The 22,582-nt window shown below is 42.3% G+C and overlaps 1 protein-coding gene across 1 annotated transcript in view; it reads right to left on the reverse strand.

Moving 5' to 3' along the window:
• Positions 1-22,582, reverse strand: part of LOC128666700 (zinc finger protein 250-like) — a 174,206-nt gene that overhangs the window by 83,508 nt on the left and 68,116 nt on the right. The window contains exons 10-11 of the mRNA XM_053721439.1: positions 21,970-22,074; positions 17,854-17,958 (exon numbers count right to left, since the gene is read on the reverse strand). Of these exons, the coding sequence (XP_053577414.1) occupies positions 17,854-17,958; positions 21,970-22,074 (210 nt within the window). The remainder of the gene's footprint in view (positions 1-17,853; positions 17,959-21,969; positions 22,075-22,582) is intronic.

Here is a 22,582-nt window from a genome sequence, read left to right on the forward strand (position 1 = left end):
CCACCTATCTTAAATGTATTACCCCCTAATCTGACCCCCCTACACCGCCGCCACCTATATTAAATATATTACCCCCTAAACCTAAGTCTAACCCTAACACCCCCTAACTTAATTATTATTTAAATAAATCTAAATAATATTAATATTATTAACTAAATTATTCCTAACTAAAACTAAATACTTACCTATAAAATAAACCCTAACGCCTAGATTTAGAGTTCTGCGTTAGCCGGCAAAAGCAGCGTTAAGGGGTCCTAACGCTGCTTTTTACCACCCGCTGGTATTTAGAGTCAGTCAGGAAAGGGTCTAACGCGCACTTCCAAGCCGCGACTTTTCCATACCGCAGATCCCCTTACGCCAATTGCGTATCCTATCTTTTCAATGGGATCTTCCTAACGCCGGTATTTAGAGTCTTGGCTGAAGTGAGCGGTAGACCCTCTACCAACAAGACTCCAGCCGCAGAAAAAATTCAGTAGTTAAGAGCTTTCTGGGCTAACGCCGGTTTATAAAGCTCTTAACTACTGTGCTCTAAAGTACACTAACACCCATAAACTACCTATGTACCCCTAAACCGAGGCCCCCCCACATCGCCGCCACTATAATAAAAAATTTTTAACCCCTAATCTGCTGACCGCACACCACCGCCACCTACATTATCCCTATGTACCCCTAATCTGCTGCCCCTAACATCGCCGACACCTACATAATATTTATTAACCCCTAATCTGCCCCCCCCAACGTCGCCGCCACCTACCTACACTTATTAACCCCTAAACCGCCTCACTCCCGCCTCAAAAACCCTATAATAAATAGTGTTAACCCCTAATCTGCCCTCCCTAACATCGCCGACACCTAACTTCAAGTATTAACCCCTAATCTGCCGACCGGACCTCGCCGCTACTCTAATAAATGTATTAACCCCTAAAGCTAAGTCTAACCCTAACCCTAACACCCCCCTAAGTTAAATATAATTTTATTCTAACGAAATAAATTAAATATTATTAACTAAAGTCTTCCTATTTAAAACTAAATACTTACCTGTAAAATAAACCCTAATATAGCTACAATATAACGAATAATTATATTGTAGCTATTTTAGGATTTATATTTATTTTACAGGCAACTTTGCATTTATTTTAACTAGGTACAATAGCTATTAAATAGTTATTTACTATTTAATAGCTACCTAGTTAAAATAATTACAAAATTACCTGTAAAATAAATCCTAACCTAAGTTACAATTAAACCTAACACTACACTATCAATAAATTAATTAAATAAATTAACTACAAGTACCTACAATTACCTACAATTAAATAAACTAAACTAAATTACAAAAAAAACAAACACTAAATTAGTTTAGTTTATTTAATTGTAGGTAATTGTAGGTACTTGTAGTTAATTTATTTAATTAATTTATTGATAGTGTTAGGTTTAATTGTAACTTAGGTTAGGATTTATTTTACAGGTAATTTTGTAATTATTTTAACTAGGTAGCTATTAAATAGTAAATAACTATTTAATAGCTATTGTACCTAGTTAAAATAAATACAAAGTTGCCTGTAAAATAAATATAAATCCTAAAATAGCTACAATATAATTATTCGTTATATTGTAGCTATATTAGAGTTTATTTTACAGGTAAGTATTTAGTTTTAAATAGGAAGACTTTAGTTAATAATATTTAATTTATTTTGTTAGATTAAAAACAGAATTTATGTTTACCTGATAAATTACTTTCTCCAACGGTGTGTCCGGTCCACGGCGTCATCCTTACTTGTGGGATATTCTCTTCCCCAACAGGAAATGGCAAAGAGCCCAGCAAAGCTGGTCACATGATCCCTCCTAGGCTCCGCCTACCCCAGTCATTCGACCGACGTTAAGGAGGAATATTTGCATAGGAGAAACCATATGTTACCGTGGTGACTGTAGTTAAAGAAAATAAATTATCAGACCTGATTAAAAAAACCAGGGCGGGCCGTGGACCGGACACACCGTTGGAGAAAGTAATTTATCAGGTAAACATAAATTCTGTTTTCTCCAACATAGGTGTGTCCGGTCCACGGCGTCATCCTTACTTGTGGGAACCAATACCAAAGCTTTAGGACACGGATGAAGGGAGGGAGCAAATCAGGTCACCTAAATGGAAGGCACCACGGCTTGCAAAACCTTTCTCCCAAAAATAGCCTCAGAAGAAGCAAAAGTATCAAATTTGTAAAATTTAGAAAAAGTGTGCAGTGAAGACCAAGTCGCTGCCTTACATATCTGATCAACAGAAGCCTCGTTCTTGAAGGCCCATGTGGAAGCCACAGCCCTAGTGGAGTGAGCTGTGATTCTTTCAGGAGGCTGCCGTCCGGCAGTCTCATAAGCCAATCGGATAATGCTTTTAATCCAGAAGGAGAGAGAGGTAGAAGTTGCTTTTTGACCTCTCCGTTTACCAGAATAAACAACAAACAAAGACAAAGTTTGTCTGAAAACCTTAGTAGCTGCTAAGTAAAATTTGAGAGCACGAACTACATCCAAGTTGTGCAACAAACGTTCCTTCTTTGAAACTGGATTAGGACACAAAGAAGGCACAACTATCTCCTGGTTAATGTCTTTGTTAGAAACAACTTTTGGAAGAAAACCAGGTTTAGTACGCAAAACCACCTTATCTGCATGGAACACCAGATAAGGAGAAGAACACTGCAGAGCAGATAATTCTGAAACTCTTCTAGCAGAAGAAATTGCAACCAAAAACAAAACTTTCCAAGATAATAACTTAATATCAACGGAATGTAAGGGTTCAAACGGAACCCCCTGAAGAACTGAAAGAACTAGGTTGAGACTCCAAGGAGGAGTCAAAATTTTGTAAACAGGCTTGATTCTAACCAGAGCCTGAACAAAGGCTAGAACATCTGGCACAGCTGCCAGCTTTTTGTGAAGTAACACAGACAAGGCAGAAATCTGTCCCATCAAGGAACTTGCAGATAATCCTTTTTCCAATCCTTCTCGAAGGAAGGATAGACTCTTAGGAATCTTAACCTTGTCCCAAGGGAATCCTGCAGATTCACACCAACAGATATACCAAATTATGTGGTAATTTTCTGGTTACAGGCTTTCAGGCCTGAACAAGAGTATTAATAACAGAATCTGAGAACCCTCGCTTTGATAAGATCAAGCGTTCAATCTCCAAGCAGTCAGCTGGAGTGGGTCGAACGGACCTAGAACAAGAAGGTCTCGTCTCAAAGGTAGCTTCCATGGTGGAGCCGATGACATATTCACCAGATCTGCATACCAAGTCCTGCGTGGCCACGCAGGAGCTATCAAAATCACCGACGCCCTCTCCTGATTGATCCTGGCTACCAGCCTGGGGATGAGAGGAAACGGCGGGAACACATAAGCTAGTTTGAAGGTCCAAGGTGCTACTAGTGCATCCACTAGAGCCGCCTTGGGATCCCTGGATCTGTACCCGTAGTAAGGAACTCTGAAGTTCTGACGAGAGGCCATCAGATCCATGTCTGGAATGCCCCACGGTTGAGTGACTTGGGCAAAGATTTCCGGATGGAGTTCCCACTCCCCCGGATGCAATGTCTGACGACTCAGAAAATCCGCTTCCCAATTTTCCACTCCTGGGATGTGGATAGCAGACAGGTGGCAGGAGTGAGACTCCGCCCATAGAATGATTTTGGTCACTTCTTCCATCGCTAGGGAACTCCTTGTTCCCCCCTGATGGTTGATGTATGAACTTGGCCCTCGCTAGCTGAGGCCAAGCTTTGAGAGCATTGAATATCGCTCTCAGTTCCAGAATATTTATCGGTAGAAGAGATTCTACCCGAGACCAAAGACCCTGAGCTTTCAGGGATCCCCAGACCGCGCCCCAGCCCATCAGACTGGCGTCGGTCGTGACAATGACCCACTCTGGTCTGCGGAAGGTCATCCCTTGTGACAGGTTGTCCAGGGACAGCCACCAACGGAATGAGTCTCTGGTCCTCTGATTTACTTGTATCTTCGGAGACAAGTCTGAATAGTCCCCATTCCACTGACTGAGCAGGAACAGTTGTAATGGTCTTAGATGAATGCGCACAAAAGGAACTATGTCCATTGCCGCTACCATCAAACCTATCACTTCCATGCACTGCGCTATGGAAGGAAGAGGAACGGAATGAAGTATCCGACAAGAGTCTAGAAGTTTTGTTTTTCTGGCTTCTGTCAGAAAAATCCTCATTTCTAAGGAGTCTATTATAGTTCCCAAGAAGGGAACCCTCGTTGACGGAGATAGAGAACTCTTTTCCACGTTCACTTTCCATCCGTGAGATCTGAGAAAGGCCAGGACAATGTCCGTGTGAGCCTTTACTTGAGGAAGGGACGACGCTCGAATCAGAATGTCGTCCAAGTAAGGTACTACAGCAATGCCCCTTGGTCTTAGCACCGCCAGAAGGGACCCTAGTACCTATGAGAAAATCCTAGGAGCAGTGGCTAATCCGAAAGAAAACGCCACGAACTGGAAATGCTTGTCCAGGAATTCAAACCTTAGGAACCGATGATGTTCCTTGTGGATAGGAATATGTAGATACGCATCCTTGAAATCCACCTTGGTCATGAATTGACCTTCCTGGATGGAAGGAAGAAGTGTTCGAATGGTTTCCATCTTGAACGATGGAACCTTGAGAAACTTGTTCAAGATCTTGAGATCTAAGATTGGTCTGAACGTTCCCTCTTTTTTGGGAACTATGAACAGATTGGAGTAGAAACCCATCCCTTGTTCTCCTAATGGAACAGGATGAATCACTCCCATTTTTAGCAGGTCTTCTACCCAATGTAAGAATGCCTGTCTTCTTATGTGGTCTGAAGACAACTGAGACCTGTGGAACCTCCCCTTTGGAGGAAGCCCCTTGAACTCCAGAGAATAACCTTGGGAGACTATTTCTATCGCCCAAGGGTCCAGAACATCTCTTGCCCCAGCCTGAGCGAAGAGAGAGAGTCTGCCCCCCACCAGATCCGGTCCCGGATCGGGGGCCCGCATTTCATGCTGTCTTGGTAGCAGTGGCAGGTTTCCTGGCCTGCTTTCCTTTGTTCCAGCCTTGCATAGGTCTCCAGGCTGGATTGGCTTGAGAAGTATTACCTTCCTGCTTAGAGGACGTAGCCCTTGGGGCTGATCCGTTTCTGCGAAAGGGACGAAACTTAGGTTTATTTTTGGTCTTGAAAAGACCTATCCTGAGGAAGGGCGTGGCCCTTGCCCCCAGTGATATCAGAGATAATCTCTTTCAAGTCAGGGCCAAAGAGTGTTTTCCCCTTGAAAGGAATGTCAAGCAATTTGTTCTTGGAAGACGCATCCGCTGCCCAAGATTTTAACCAAAGCGCTCTGCGCCACAATAGCAAACCCAGAATTTTTTCGCCGCTAACCTAGCCAATTGCAAGGTGGCGTCTAGGGTGAAAGAATTAGCCAATTTAAGAGCACGAATTCTGTCCATAATCTCCTCATAAGAAGAAGAATTACTAATAATCGCCTTTCCTAGCTCATCAAACTAGAAACACGCGGCTGCAGTGACAGGGACAATGCATGCAATTGGTTGTAGAAGGGAACCTTGCTGAACAAACATCTTTAGCAGACCTTCTAATTTTTTATCCATAGGATCTTGGAAAGCACAACTATCTTCTATGGGTATAGTGGCGCGCTTGTGTAGAGTAGAAACCGCCCCCTCGACCTTGGGGACTGTCTGCCATCAGTCCTTTCTGGTGTCGACTATAGGAAAACAATTTTATAAATATGGGGGGAGGTACTAAAGGTATACCGGGCCTGTCCCATTCTGTACTAACAATGTACGCCACCCGCTTGGATATAGGAAAAGCTTCGGGGGGCCCCGGGGCCTCTAAGAACTTTTCCATTTTACATAGTGGTTCTGGAATGACCAGATAATCACAATCATCCAAATTGGATAACACCTCCTTAAGCAGAGCGCGGAGATGTTCCAACTTAAATTTAAAAGTAATCACATCAGGTTCAGCTTGTTGAGAAATGTTTCCTGAATCTGAAATTTCTCCCTCAGACAAAACCTCCCTGGCCCCCTCAGACTGGTGTAGGGGCCCTTCAGAAACCATATCATCAGCGTTCTCATGCTCTACAGAATTTTCTAAAACAGAGCAGTCGCGCTTTCACTGATAAGTGGGCATATTGGCTAAAATGTTTTTGATAGAATTATCCATTACAGCCGTTAAATGTTGCATAGTAAGGAGTATTGGCGCACTAGATGTACTAGGGGCCTCCTGTATGGGCAAGACTGGTGTAGACGAAGGAGGGGATGATGCAGTACCATGCTTACTCCCCTCACTTGAGGAATCATCTTGGGCATCATTTTTACTAAATTTTTTTATGACATAAAATACATATAGTTAAATGAGAAGGAACCTTGGTTTCCCCACAGTCAGAACACAATCTATCTGGTAGTTCAGACATGTTAAACAGGCATAAACTTGATAACAAAGCACAAAAAACGTTTTAAAATAAAACCGTTACTGTCACTTTAAATTTTAAACTAAACACACTTTATTACTGCAATTGCGAAAAAGTATGAAGGAATTGTTCAAAATTCACCAAAATTTCACCACAGTGTCTTAAAGCCTTAAAAGTATTGCACACCAAATTTGGAAGCTTTAACCCTTAAAATAACGGAACCGGAGCCGTTTTTATATTTAACCCCTTTACAGTCCCTGGAATCTGCTTTGCTGAGACCCAACCAAGCCCAAAGGGGAATACGATACCAAATGATGCCTTCAGAAAGACCTTTCTATGTATCAGAGCTCCACACACATGCAGCTGCATGCCATGCTGTCCTCAAAAACAAGTGCGCCATACCGGCGCGAAAATGAGGCTCTGACTATGATTAGGGAAAGCCCCTAAAGAATAAGGTGTCAAAAACAGTGCCTGCCGATATAATCATATCAAAATACCCAGAATAAATGATTCCTCAAGGCTAAATATGTGTTAATAATGAATCGATTTAGCCCAGAAAAAGTCTACAGTCTTAATAAGCCCTTGTGAAGCCCTTATTTACTATCTTAATAAACATGGCTTACCGGATCCCATAGGGAAAATGACAGCTTCCAGCATTACATCGTCTTGTTAGAATGTGTCATACCTCAAGCAGTAAGAGACTGCACACTGTTCCCCCAACTGAAGTTAATTGCTCTCAACAGTCCTGTGTGGAACAGCCATGGATTTTAGTTACGGTGCTAAAATCATTTTCCTCATACAAACAGAAATCTTCATCTCTTTTCTGTTTCTGAGTAAATAGTACATACCAGCACTATTTTAAAATAACAAACTCTTGATTGAATAATAAAAACTACAGTTAAACACTAAAAAACTCTAAGCCATCTCCGTGGAGATGTTGCCTGTACAACGGCAAAGAGAATGACTGGGGTAGGCGGAGCCTAGGAGGGATCATGTGACCAGCTTTGCTGGGCTCTTTGCCATTTCCTGTTGGGGAAGAGAATATCCCACAAGTAAGGATGACGCCGTGGACCGGACACACCTATGTTGGAGAAATTATATTTAATTTAGGGGGGTGTTAGGGTTAGACTTAGCTTTAGGGGTTAATACATTTATTAGAGTAGCGGCTAGGTCCGGTCGGCAGATTAGGGGTTAATACTTGAAGTTAGGTGTCGGCGATGTTAGGGAGGGCAGATTAGGGGTTAATACTATTTATTATAGGGTTTACGAGGCGGGAGTGCGGCGGTTTAGGGGTTAATACATTTATTATAGTGGCGGCGAGGTCCGGTCGGCAGATTAGGGGTTAATAAGTGTAGGTAGGTAGCGGCGACATTGGGGGCGGCAGATTAGGGGTTAATAAATATAATATAGGGGTCGGCGATGTTAGGGGCAGCAGATTAGGGGTACATAGGTATAATGAAGGTTGCGGCAGTGTACGGAGCGGCAGATTAGGGGTTAATAATATAATGCAGGGGTCAGCGATAGTGGGGGCGGCAGATTAGGGGTTAATAAGTGCAAGGTTAGGGGTGTTTAGACTCAGGGTACATGTTAGGGTGTTAGGTGCAGACTTAGAAACTGTTTCCCTATAGGAAACAATGGGGCTGCGTTAGGAGCTTAACGCTGCTTTTTTGCAGGTGTTAGGTTTTTTTCAGCACAAACTGCCCCATTGTTTCCTATGGGGATATCATGCACGAGCACGTTTTTCCAGCTAGCCGCTACTGTAAGCAACGCTGGTATTGAGAGTTGAAGTGGCGGTAAATATGCCTGTACGCTCCCTTTTTGGAGCCTAACGCAGCCCTTCAGAGAACTCTAAATACCAGCGTTATTTAGAAGCAGCGCTAGAAAAAAAAACACGCGTAGCGAACGCACCCCTTTGGCCGCAAAACTCTAAATCTAGGCGTAAGATAGCTACAATATAATTACATTGTAGCTATTTTAGGGTTTATATTTATTTTACAGGTAACTTTGTATTTATTTTAGCTAGGTACAATAGCTATTAAATAGTTAATAACTATTTAATAGCTACCTAGTTAAAATAATTACAAAATTACCTGTAAAATAAATCCTAACCTAAGTTACAAATACACCTAACACTACACTATCAATAAATTAATTAAATAAACTACAATTATCTAAACTAAAATACAATTAAATAAACTTTTTTATTTTTTGAAATTTTGTGTTTGTTTTTTTTTGTAATATAGTTTAGTTTATTTAATTGTATTTTAGTTTAGATAATTGTAGTTTATTTAATTAATTTATTGATAGTGTAGTGTTAGGTGTATTTGTAACTTAGGTTAGGATTTATTTTACAGGTAATTTTGTAATTATTTTAACTAGGTAGCTATTAAATAGTTATTAACTATTTAATAGCTATTGTACCTAGCTAAAATAAATACAAAGTTACCTGTAAAATAAATATAAACCCTAAAATAGCTACAATGTAATTATTAAGTATATTGTAGCTATCTTAGGGTTTATTTTATAGGTAAGTATTTAGTTTTAATTAGGAATAATTTAGTTAATAATATTAATATTATTTAGATTTATTTAAATAATAACAAAATTTATGCTTACCTGATAAATTTATTTCTCTTGTGGTGTATCTAGTCCAGGGATCATCCATTACTTGTGGGATATTCTCCTTCCCAACAGGAAGCTGCAAGAGGACACCCACAGCAGAGCTGTCTATATAGCTCCTCCCCTAACTGCCACCTCCAGTCATTCGACCGAAGACAAGCAAGAGAAAGGAGAAACTATAGGGTGCAGTGGTGACTGTAGTTTAAAAATAAAAAACACCTGCCTTAAAATGACAGGGCGGGCCGTGGACTGGATACACCACAAGAGAAATAAATTTATCAGGTAAGCATAAATTTTGTTTTCTCTTGTAAGGTGTATCCAGTCCACGGATCATCCATTACTTGTGGGATACCAATACCAAAGCTATAGGACACGGATGAAGGGAGGGACAAGGCAGGCGCTTAAACAGAAGGCACCACTGCCTGTAAGACCTTTCTCCCAAAAATAGCCTCCGAAGAAGCAAAAGTATCAAATTTATAGAATTTAGAAAAAGTATGAAGCGAAGACCAAGTCACCGCCTTACAAATCTGTTCAACAGAAGCCTCATTCTTAAAAGCCCATGTGGAAGCTACCGCTCTAGTAGAATGAGCTGTAATTCTTTCAGGAGGCTGCTGGCCAGCAGTCTCATAAGCTAAGCGTATAATACTCCTTAGCCAAAAAGAAAGAGAAGTTGCCGAAGCCTTTTGGCCTCTCCTCTGTCCAGAGTAGACAACAAACAATGCAGATGTTTGACGAAAATCTTTAGTAGCTTGTAAATAAAACTTTAAAGCACAAACCACGTCAAGATTGTGTAAAAGACGTTCCTTCTTTGAAGAAGGATTAGGACACAGTGACAGTACAATAATCTCCTGATTGATATTTTTATTAGATACCACCTTAGGTAGAAAACCAGGTTTGGTACGTAACACTACCTTATCTGCATGGAAAATGAGATAAGGGGAATCACATTGTAAAGCAGATAACTCCGAAACTCTTCGAGCCGAGGAGATAGCTACTAAAAACAGAACTTTCCAAGATAAGAGCTTAATATCTATGGAATGCAAAGGTTTAAACGGAACCCCTTGAAGAACTTTAAGAACTAAATTTAAACTCCATGGCGGAGCAACAGGTTTAAACACAGGCTTGATTCTAACTTAACCCTGACAAAACGCCTGAACGTCTGGAACCTCAGCCAGACGTTTGTGCAAAAGAATAGACAGAGCAGAAATCTGTCCCTTTAAGGAACTAGCTGACAAACCCTTCTCCAATCCTTCTTGGAGAAAAGATAATATCTTAGGAATCCTGACCTTACTCCATGAGTAACCCTTGGATTCACACCAATGAAGATATTTACACCATATCTTATGATAGATTTTCCTGGTGACAGGCTTTCGCGCCTGTATTAAGGTATCAATGACTGACTCGGAGAAACCACGCTTTGATAAAATCAAGCGTTCAATCTCCAAGCAGTCAGACGCAGAGAAATTAGATTTGGATGGTTGAAAGGACCCTGAAGTAGAAGGTCCTGTCTCAGAGGCAGAGTCCATGGTGGAAAGGATGACATGTCCACCAGATCTGCATACCAAGTCCTGCGTGGCCACGCAGGTGCTATAAAAATCACTGATGCTCTCTCCTGCTTGATCTTGGCAATCAGACGAGGGAGCAGAGGAAACGGTGGAAACACATAAGCCAGGTTGAAGGACCAAGGCGCTGCTAGAGCATCTATCAGTGCTGCCTTGGGATCCCTGGACCTGGATCCGTAACAAGGAAGCTTGGCGTTCTGACGAGACGCCATGAGATCCAGTTCTGGTTTGCCCCAAAGTTGAATCAACTGTGCAAACACCTCCGGATGGAGCTCCCACTCCCCCGGATGAAAAGTCTGTCGACTTAGAAAATCTGCCTCCCAGTTCTCTACTCCTGGGATATGGATAGCTGATAGATGGCAAGAGTGAATCTCTGCCCATCAAATTATCTTTGAAACCTCAAACATTGCTAGGGAACTCCTTGTTCCCCCTTGATGGTTAATGTAAGCTACAGTCGTGATGTTGTCCGACTGAAATCTGATGAACCTGACCGCAGCTAGCTGAAGCCAAGCCTGAAGAGCATTGAATATCGCTCTTAGTTCCAGAATGTTTATCGGAAGGAGTGCCTCCTCCTGAGTCCACGATCCCTGAGCCTTCAGGGAGTTCCAGACTGCACCCCAGCCCAGAAGGCTGGCATCTGTTGTTACTATTGTCCAATCTGGCCTGCGGAAGGTCATACCTTTGGACAGATGGACCCGAGATAGCCACCAGAGAAGAGAATCCCTGGTCTCTTGATCCAGATTTAGTAGAGGGGACAAATCTGTGTAATCCCCATTCCACTGACTGAGCATGCAGAGTTGCAGCGGTCTGAGATGTAGGCGGGCAAACGGCACTATGTCCATTTCCGCTACCATTAAGCCGATTACTTCCATACACTGAGCCACTGAAGGGCGAGAAGTAGAATAAAGAACACGGCAGGAATTTAGAAGTTTTGACAACCTGGCCTCTGTCAGGTAAATCTTCATTTCTACAGAATCTATCAGAGTTCCCAGGAAGGAAACTCTTGTGAGAGGGGATAGAGAACTCTTTTCTTCGTTCACTTTCCACCCATGAGACCTCAGGAATGCCAGAACAATGTCCGTATGGGACTTGGCAATTAGAAAATTCGACGCCTGTATCAGAATGTCGTCTAAGTAAGGGGCTACTGCTATACCCCGCGGCCTTAGGACCGCCAGAAGTGACCCCAGAACCTTCATAAAGATTCTTGGTGCCGTAGCTAACCCAAAGGGAAGAGCTACAAACTGGTAATGCCCGTCTAGGAAGGCGAACCTGAGAAACCGATGATGATCTCTGTGTATCGGAATGTGAAGATAAGCATCCTTTAAGTCCACGGTAGTCATATATTGACCCTCCTGGATCATAGGTAGGTTGGTTCGAATAGTCTCCATTTTGAAGGATGGGACCCTGAGAAATTTGTTTAGGATCTTGAGATCTAAGATTGGTCTGAAGGTTCCCTCTTTCTTGGGAACCACAAACAGATTTGAATAGAAGTCTTGTCCCTGTTCCTCCTTTGGAACTGGGTGGATCACTCCCATAACTAGGAGGTCTTGAACACAATGTAAGAATGCCTCTCTCTTTATCTGGTTTGCAGATAATTGTTAGAGGTGAAATCTTCCTTTTGGGGAAGAAGCTTTGAAGTCCAGAAGATACCCCTGGGACACAATTTCCAACGCCCAGGGATCCTGGACATCCCTTGCCCAAGCCGAAGAGAGAAAGTCTGCCCCCTACTAGATCCGTTACCGGATCGGGGGCTGATCTTTCATGCTGTCTTAGAGGCAGCAGCAGGCTTTTTGGCCTGCCTTCCTTTGTTCCAAGCCTGGTTAGGTCTCCAGACCGGCTTGGACTGGGCAAAATTTCCCTCTTGTTTTGTATTAGAGGAAGTTGATGCTGCGCCAGTCTTGAATTTTCGAAAGGCACGAAAATTAGTCTGTTTGGTCCTTAATTTGTTGGACCTATCCTGAGGAAGGGCGTGACCTTTTCCTCCAGTAATATCAGAAATGATCTCCTTCAGTCCGGGCCCGAATAGGGTCTGCCCCTTGAAGGGAATGTTGAGAAGCTTAGACTTTGAAGTAAAGTCAGCTGACCAGGATTTAAGCCATAACGCCCTACGCGCTTGAATAGCAAAACCTGAGTTCTTAGCCGTTAGTTTGGTTAAATGAACAACGGCGTCAGAAACAAATGAATTGGCTAGCTTAAGAGCTTTAAGCTTGTCAAGTATATCATCCAATGGGGTTTCTACCTGTAGAGTCTCTTCCAGAGACTCAAACCAGAAGGCCGCAGCAGCAGTGACAGGGGCAATGCATGCAAGAGGCTGGAGCATAAAAACCCTGTTGAATAAACATTTTCTTAAGGTAACCCTCTAACTTTTTATCCATTGGATCTAGGAAAGCACAACTGTCCTCGACTGGGATAGTTGTACGCTTAGCTAGGGTAGAGACTGCTCCCTCCACCTTAGGGACCGTTTGCCATAAGTCCCGTGTAGCGGCATCTATGGGAAACATCTTTTTAAAAACAGGAGGGGGAGAGAACGGTACACCTGGTCTATCCCATTCCTTAGTAATCATTTCTGAAAACCTCTTAGGTATTGGAAAAACATCAGTGTAAACAGGCACTGCATAGTATTTATCCAATCTACACAATTTCTCTGGGACCATAATGGTGTCACACTCATTCAGAGCAGCTAAAACCTCCCTGAGCAACACACGGAGGTGTTCAAGCTTAAATTTAAATGTAGACATATCAGAATCAGGTTGAATTATCTTCCCTGAATCAGAAAAATCACCCACAGATAGAAGCTCTCCTTCCTCAGCTTCTGCATATTGTGAGGGGATATCAGACATAGCTACTAAAGCGTCAGAATGCTCTGTATTTTTCCTAGCCCCAGAGCTGTCTTGCTTTCCTTGTAACCCTGGTAGTTTGGACAATACCGCTGTAAGGGTATGATCCATAACTGCCGCCATGTCTTGTAAGGTAAACGCTATGGGCGCGCTAGATGTACTTGGCGCCTCTTGAGTGGGCGTCCCTTGAGCAGGAGTCAAAGGTTCTGACACGTGGGGAGAGTTAGTCGGCATAACTTCCCCCTTGTCAGTTTCCTCTGGTGATAAATCTTTTAAAGCCAGAATATGATCTTTATAACTTATAGTAAGATCAGTGCACATTCTAAGAGGGGGTTCCACAATGGCTTCCAAACATAATGAACAAGGAGTTTCCTCTATGTCAGACATGTTTAAACAGACTAGTAATGAGATCAGCAAGCTTGGAAAACACTTTAATAATTGTGAACAAGCAAAAAATAAAAACGGTACTGTGCCTTTAAGAGAAAAAAACAATCACAGAAACTGCAAAACAGTGAAAAAAGCAGTAAATCTTACGAAATTTGTACAGTATGTATAATAGGCTAAAAGAGCATTGCACCCACTTGCAAATGGATGATTAACCCCTTAGTTTCAAAACCGGATCAAAAAAACGATATAAACGTTTTTAAACAGTCACAACAAACTGCCACAGCTCCGCTGTGGCCCTACCTGCCCATACAACGACTTTGGAAGGCACAAAAACCCTTTAGAGAGGTCCTAAATGTTCAGGGGACTCCTTCAGGGAAGCTGGATGTCTCAAGCTGCAAAAACGAATGCGCATTTAGGCGCGAAAATAGGCCCCTCCCAACCTGTACTCACAGTGAGAGGGCCTTAAAAAACTATCCCTAGGCAAAAGCTAGACAGCCATGTGGAAAAAACTGGGCCCCAGAATAAAGTTTTATCACCAATATGTAATAAACGTTTATACACTTCAGCAAACGTTATATCTATTCAGTAATGTGAGTAAATAATAAAAATATTACCCTTTACAGGAAGCATGATACCAGTCGTTATTAAATCACTGTAATCAGGCTTACCTTAAATAAATCCGGTATTGTCAGCATTTTCTAGCATATTCATTTCTCTAGAAAAATTTAAAACTGCACATACCTCAGAGCAGGAGACCCTGCACGTCATTCCCCCAGCTGAAGTTACCAATCTCTTCAGTTATGTGTGAGAACAGCAATGGATCTTAGTTACAAACTGCTAAGATCATCAAAGACCACAGGCAGACTTTTCTTCAACTTTCTGCCTGAGGCTAAAATAGTACAACTCCGGTACCATTTGAAAATAACAAACTTTTGATTGAAGATAAACTACATTAATTTACCACATCTCTCTAGCTACTTCCTTTATTGTCGAGAGCTGCAAGAGAATGACTGGAGGTGGCAGTTAGGGGAGGAGCTATATAGACAGCTCTGCTGTGGGTGATCCTCTTGCAGCTTCCTGTTGGGAAGGAGAATATCCCACAAGTAATGGATGATCCGTGGACTGGATACACCTTACAAGAGAAAATTAAGTTAGGGGGTGTTAGGGTTAGACTTCGGTTTAGGGGGTAATATATTTAATATAGGTGGCGGCGGTGTAGGGGGGTCAGATTAGGGGTTAATACATTTAATGTAGGTGGCGGCGATTTAGGGGTTAAACACTTTATTTAGGTGCGGCGGGGTCCGGGAGCGGCGGTTTAGGGGTTAATAATTAGGCTTATTGCGTTGTGGGGGGTTGTCGGTCTAGGGGTTAATACATTTATTGTTAGGAGTGAGAGGGGGATTGCGGATATAGGGGTATACATGTCGGGCTTATTTTGTGGAGGCGTGTTGAGACAGTTACGGGGATTTCATATTTTAGTAAGTTTTTGTAGGTGCTGGCAGTTTCTAAAGTGCTGTAAATCACTGGCGACTCTAGAAATTTGTAGTTACGCTCATTTCTGGACATCGCTAGTTTATCCGACTTACGGCACTTTAGCAACTGGCGGCGGGATATATGTGATAGCTCGATTTGCGAGGTGAAACTACGGACGGCGTGGGTTCCCTCGCTTGCGCCAAAAACGGATCGCGCCCCTGATGAATACATATTCCCCTCATAATCTGATATCCTCCATATTCCCTCATAATCTGCTATCCTCCATATTCACCTAATAATCTGATAGCCTCCATATTCACCTCATAATCTGATATCCTCCATATTCCCCTCATAATATGATATCCTACATATTCCCCCCATAATCTGATGACTACATATTCCACTCATAATCTGATATCCTCCATATCCCCTCATAATCTGATATCCTCCATATTCCCCTCATAATCCGACATCCTCCATATTCCCCTCATAATCTGATATCCTCCATATCCCCCTCATAATCTGATATCCTCCATATTCCCCTCATAGTCTAATATCGCCCATATTACCTTCATATTCTGATGACTTCACCTCTTATTCAGTATCCGAAACCCCTGTCTCTCAGACACATCACATGAGCACACTCAGCTGTAACCCGTCTCTCAGACACATCACATGAGCACACTCACCTGTAACCCGTCTCTCAGACACATCACATGAGCACACTCACCTGTAACCCGTCTCTCAGACACATCACATGTGCACACTCACCTGTAACCCGTCTCTCAGATACATCACATGTGCACACTCACCTGTAACCCGTCTCTCAGACACATCACATGTGCACACTCACCTGTAACCCGTCTCTCAGACACATCACATGTGCATACTCACCTGTAACCCATCTCTCAGACACATCACATGTGCACACTCACCTGTAACCCGTCTCTCAGACACATCACATGTGCACACTCACCTGTAACCTGTCTCTCAGACACATCACATGTGCATACTCACCTGTAACCCGTCTCTCAGATACATCACATGAGCACACTCACCTGTAACCCGTCTCTCAGACACATCACATGTGCACTCTCACCTGTAACCCGTCTCTCAGACACATCACATGTGCATACTCACCTGTAACATGTCTCTCAGACACATCACATGAGCACACTCACCTGTAACCCGTCTCTCAGACACATCACATGAGCACACTCACCTGTAACCCGTCTCTCAGATACATCACATGAGCACACTCACCTGTAACCCGTCTCTCAGACACATCACATGAGCACACTCACCTGTAACCTGTCTCTCAGACACATCACATGTGCACACTCACCTGTAACCCGTCTCTCAGACACATCACATGTGCACACTCACCTGTAACCCATCTCTCAGACACATCACATGTGCACACTCACCTATAACCCATCTCTCAGACACATCACATGTGCACACTCACCTGTAACCTGTCTCTCAGACACATCACATGTGCACACTCACCTGTAACCTGTCTCTCAGACACATCACATGAGCACACTCACCTGTAACCCATCTCTCAGACACATCACATGTGCACACTCACCTATAACCCATCTCTCAGACACATCACATGTGCACACTCACCTGTAACCTGTCTCTCAGACACATCACATGTGCACACTCACCTGTAACCTGTCTCTCAGACACATCACATGTGCACACTCACCTGTAACCTGTCTCTCAGACACATCACATGTGCACACTCACCTGTAACCTGTCTCTCAGACACATCACATGTGCACACTCACCTGTAACCTGTCTCTCAGACACATCACATGTGCACACTCACCTGTAACCTGTCTCTCAGACACATCACATGAGCACACTCACCTGTAACCTGTCTCTCAGACACATCACATGAGCACACTCACCTGTAACCTGTCTCTCAGACACATCACATGTGCACACTCACCTGTAACCCGTCTCTCAGACACATCACATGTGCACACTCATCTGTAACCCGTCTCTCAGACACATCACATGTGCACACTCACCTGTAACCCGTCTCTCAGACACATCACATGTGCACACTCACCTGTAACCCGTCTCTCAGACACATCACATGTGCATACTCACCTGTAACCCGTCTCTCAGATACATCACATGAGCACACTCACCTGTAACCCGTCTCTCAGACACATCACATGTGCATACTCACCTGTACCCTGTATCCCTCAGACACAACACCCGTGCACACTCACCTGTAACCCGTCTCTCAGACACGTCACATGTGCACACTCACCTTTAACCCGTTTCCTTTAGACACAACACCCGTGCACACTTACTTGTACCCTGTATCCTACAGACATATCACATGAGCACACTCACCTGTAACCCGTCTCTCAGACTCATCACATGTGCACACTCACCTGAAACCCGTCTCTCAGAAACATCACATGTGCATACTCACCTGTAACCCGTCTCTCAGACTCATCACATATGCACACTCACCTGTAACCCGTATCCCTCAGACACAACACCCGTGCACACTTACCTGAGCTGATACTGTCACTGGTTTCATCATCCGGGATTCCCAGCTGACGCCTCACACACAAATCTTCTGTTATCTCAATTTCCACTGTATCAATGTTATCTTCGTCTGAACAAATAAAGCAGATTCAGTTTTTATATCACATGATCTGGTTTTTATATCACATGATCTAGTTTTTATATCACATGATCTGGTTTTTATATCACATGATCTGGATTTTATATCACATGATCTAGTTTTTATATCATATGATCTAGTTTTTATATCACATGATCTGGTTTTTATATCACATGATCTAGTTTTTATATCACATGATCTAGTTTTTTTTTTTTTTTTATTTATTCATTTTTATTATCATTATTTAGCAGCATGGTACAAAAGGATGTCATTGTTGATACAAAAGTTTAAACAGAAACAAAAGAGGGAGAAACCATCAGTCTCCAAAAGAAAGGAGAACGAACTCCCATATAGTAAAATGAAATAGTAGAGCTAGACTGTCCGTGATAAGTCCATTTGAAAACAGTAGCCCCACTCCATATAAATGCATGGTGATTGACAATGACACCAATGTACAAAACATAACTCAAACAACAACAAAACTATGCCGAAATTTCTTAATTTAAGATCACTTTGTATATATTCTACACATCTAGTGGTATCCCTTGACTTTGAATTTAACTATCAACCTTTGAGAGAAGTGCTAAGCTAAAGAGGTCATTATTAGAGTATCAGGCAGGGGTGGGACCACATCAGCCATACCTCTCTAAGATAACACTAGGCCTGTCATTCCTCCTAGGTCACTCCTGTAACTTGTGTAAAGCTCCCCCCTTCTATCCTCAGATCATTTTGGATTTCATCCCAGATGAATTTTAAATCATGGAAGAATTCTAACCTATTCGATTTAAAGAAACCGTATTCTTCCATTCTCAAGGTATCTGTCATGTGAGAGCGCCAGTCCTTTAGGGTCGGGCAGATTTGAGATTTCCAGAGCCTAGCGACTAAAGACCTAGCAGAATTCAATGCCAACTGAATTAGTTGTGTTCTTAATTTACATTTACATTTAGGTAACAGGTTCAGTAGGGCCGTTGTCAGGTCTAGCTGATAGGAATCCCCCCGCCCCATTATGACTTGTAGGATATTCTGTATGCCCTCCCAAAAAGGTGACAATTTAGGACATGCCCACCATATGTGAGTCATCGTCCCCCTTTCCCGACAACCCCTTCAACAAAGGTCCGACGAGGCAGGGAAAATGCATTTAAGTCTGGTAGGTGTCAAGTACCACCTAGTCAGGAGTTTGTAATTTGTCTCTAAAAATCTAGCTGAGGATGAAGATTTTCTTGTATTATTAAAATTTTTAACCCACTCTGCTTCTGTGATAGTCTTATTCAATTACCTATGCCAGCTTTCTATATAATCAGGAAGTTTCGAGCTCTGTGCATTAACTAGGAGTCTCTTAGCCCATGATAAGGTGTGATGTGCTGAACTTGTCATAGCGCATGTCGAAGGGTGTGAGATTTCTTGTAAGTGACTGTTTGAGAGGGTGGGTATGGAGAAAATGGTGAACTTGGTTATATTTTAGCCACCTAACAAAAACTCCACCTAGGATGTCTGTAAGGTCTAACCTGTTTTTGAGTTTGCCCTCACTGAGTAAATTAAATAGGGGAACCGTGTAACCCATCTCCCAATTATTCAGGTTATTCCTGTCAAACATTACCCCCCCCTAATAGCTCAGCATTCGGGGAAATTGGGGACATGGGTGATCTGAGTGTTGATATTCCTGGGAATCTCTTTATCAAAGTGTCCCATAATTCGAACACATGGTGTAAAAGCGGGTATGCCTTCAACCATGGGGGTCGATTCTGCCCTGCTATCCAACATAAAGCTCCCGGAGAGGGGGAGTGAAGTATATGTGAATCTATTGGAATCCAAGCCTTAGAGTCACTATTTCTGTGCCACTCTATGATTCTCTGTAAGCCCGTGGCCTGATAATAGGTTTCTATCTTAGGCAGGCCCAACCCTCCCTCTCTGGCTGACCTGTACATAGTTGCCTTCTTAACTCTGGGTTTTATGCTACCCCAAACAAAGGAATCTAAAACTTGTTGTATCTGAGTAAGGAGGCCCTGTGGTAGGGTGATAGGGACAGCTTGAATCGCGTACAGCAATCTAGGGAGTACATTCATTTTTAAAATTTGGAGTCTACCCCACCATGAAAAGGGACGGTCCTTCCAAGTCTTTAAATCTGTCGATATAGTATTAAGTAGATTAGTGAAGTTAAGCTCCAGGAGGGCTTTCATGTTTGGAGCAAGATACATCCCCAAATATTTGATCGCTTGTGGTTGGTGTTTAAGAGTGCAGGACTGTAACAGGGTCTGAAATTCTTGAGGTGGGAGGGAGATATTTAAGATTTCTGACTTTTGTTCATTAATCCTGAAATTGGAAAAGTCACCAAATTGTTTGAGAACTTTCAGGACCTCAGGGACAGATGTCTGGGGTGATGATAACGTGAACAGGACATCGTCTGCGTATAGCGAGAGTTTACAATCTAAAGGGCCTACTTTAATGCCGGAAACCAGCGGATTATTTCTTATTTTCTGTGCTAAGACTTCCATGCTGATTATGAATAAGATAGGGGAAAGCGGACAACCCTGCCTTGTGCCATTGTGGATAATGAAGGGATCGGACATCATATTATTTACTCTAACCCTTGCTGATGGTGCATGAATTCTACGAAGCATACCCTCCCCCAGACCCACCTCCCTAAGTGTAGCAAATAAAAAATCCCAGTTTAGGCGATCAAACGCTTTCTCAGCGTCTGTGGAAATAACCACCATATCCGTGTTTGTATGTTTAGCGTGATCTATTAATTGAAGTGATCTGATGGTGTTATCCCTGGCCTCTCGACCAGGCACAGGGAGTATTCGGTTCAACCTATTAGCCAGTATTTTTGTAAAGATTTTTAAATCAGTGTTCAATAAAGAGATGGGCCTGTAATTACCGGGATGCGTGGGGGGTTTACCTGGTTTGGGAATAACTGAAATCTGGGCTTCTAAGTATTCCGGGGGGAGATGTCCTTCCTTATCTATATACCTATATAACTCTAATATATTGAGAATGTAGTTGTGTAATGTTTTGCGCTTTAAGGCCCTAGCGAGCAGGGTACCAGATTTGTTACCTCCATGGAAGTATATCTTCCTAAGATATAAAGCCTTTACGCATGCCTCCTTATGCAAGTAGTTTTTTAGCTGGGATCGTGATGTGGCTAGCGTCTGCAAAAGATCCTGTCTCTGGGGATTACTTTTATGTGAATTTTCGTCAGTTTGTACTTTCTGTAGTAGTGTTTTGTATTGTGCTAGCGAAGAACGCTTTTTAATAGCTTTCTGTTTCAGCAACGACCCCCTGAGAACAGCCTTATGTGCGAACCAAGTCATTGGAGTGTACGTCGTGGAGTTGCAGTTTAGCTGAAAGTACTCTGTCAAAGCTTGCTGGGTTTGTTGTATGACTAGTGGGTCATGTAGCATAGCCTCATCCAGTCTCCAGTGAAACGGGTGTATTGGTATCGAGGGCCAGGTCAGAGTCAACGATATTGAGGAGTGGTCACATGATCTAGTTTTTATATCATATGATCTAGTTTTTATATCATATGATCTAGTTTTTATATCACATGATCTGGTTTTTATATCACATGATCTGGTTTTTATATCACATGATCTAGTTTTGATATCAACATGATCGAGTTTTGATATCAACATGATTTAGTGTTTATATCAAATGATCTGTTTTTTATATCACATTATCTAGTCTTTATATCATGTGATCTGGTTTTTATAACTTTGTGGATTTTCCAGACAGACAACAGCACCAAATACTCACACTGTGGTACTTTTTCCCTCTTATTTCTTACATATTTATAGCTAATGAGTAAAGTTTAGATACGATTGCACACTCACTTGTAACCTGTGTGCCTCAGACACAACATACGTGCACACTCACCTGTAACCTGCATGCCTCAGACACAACATGTGTGCACACTCACTTGTAACCTGTGAGCCTCAGACACATCACATATGCACACTCATCTGTAACCTACGTCCCTCAGACACATCACACGTGCACACTCACCTGGGCTGATACTGTCACTGTTTTCCTCACCCAGGACTCCCAGCTGACGCCTCACACACTGATCTTCTGTATTCTCAGATTTCACTATATCAGCGTTATCTTCATCTGTACAAATAAAGCAGATTCAGTTTTTATATCACATGACCTAGTCTTTATGTCACATGATCTAGTGTTTATATCACATGATCCATTGTTTATATCACATGATCTAGTGTTTATGTATCACATGATCTAGTGTTTATGTATCACATGATCTAGTGTTTATGTATCACATGATCTAGTGCTTATGTCACATGATCTAGTGTTTATATCAGACGATTTAGTGTTTATATCAGATGATCTAGTGTTTATATCAGATAATCTAGTGTTTATATCACATGATCTAGTGTTTATATCACATGATCTAGTGTCTATATATCACATGGTCTAGTGTTTATATATCACATGATCAAGTGTTTATATATCACATGATTTAGTGTTTATAACTTTGTGTATTTCCCAGACAGACATCAGAACCAAAAACTCAGTGTTGTACTTGCTCCCTCTTATTTCTTACATATTTATAGCTAATGAGTAAAATTTAGATACACGTGCACACTCACTTGTAACCTGT

This window comes from Bombina bombina, chromosome 7, assembly GCF_027579735.1.
Source record: "Bombina bombina isolate aBomBom1 chromosome 7, aBomBom1.pri, whole genome shotgun sequence".
Lineage (NCBI taxonomy): Eukaryota > Metazoa > Chordata > Amphibia > Anura > Bombinatoridae > Bombina > Bombina bombina.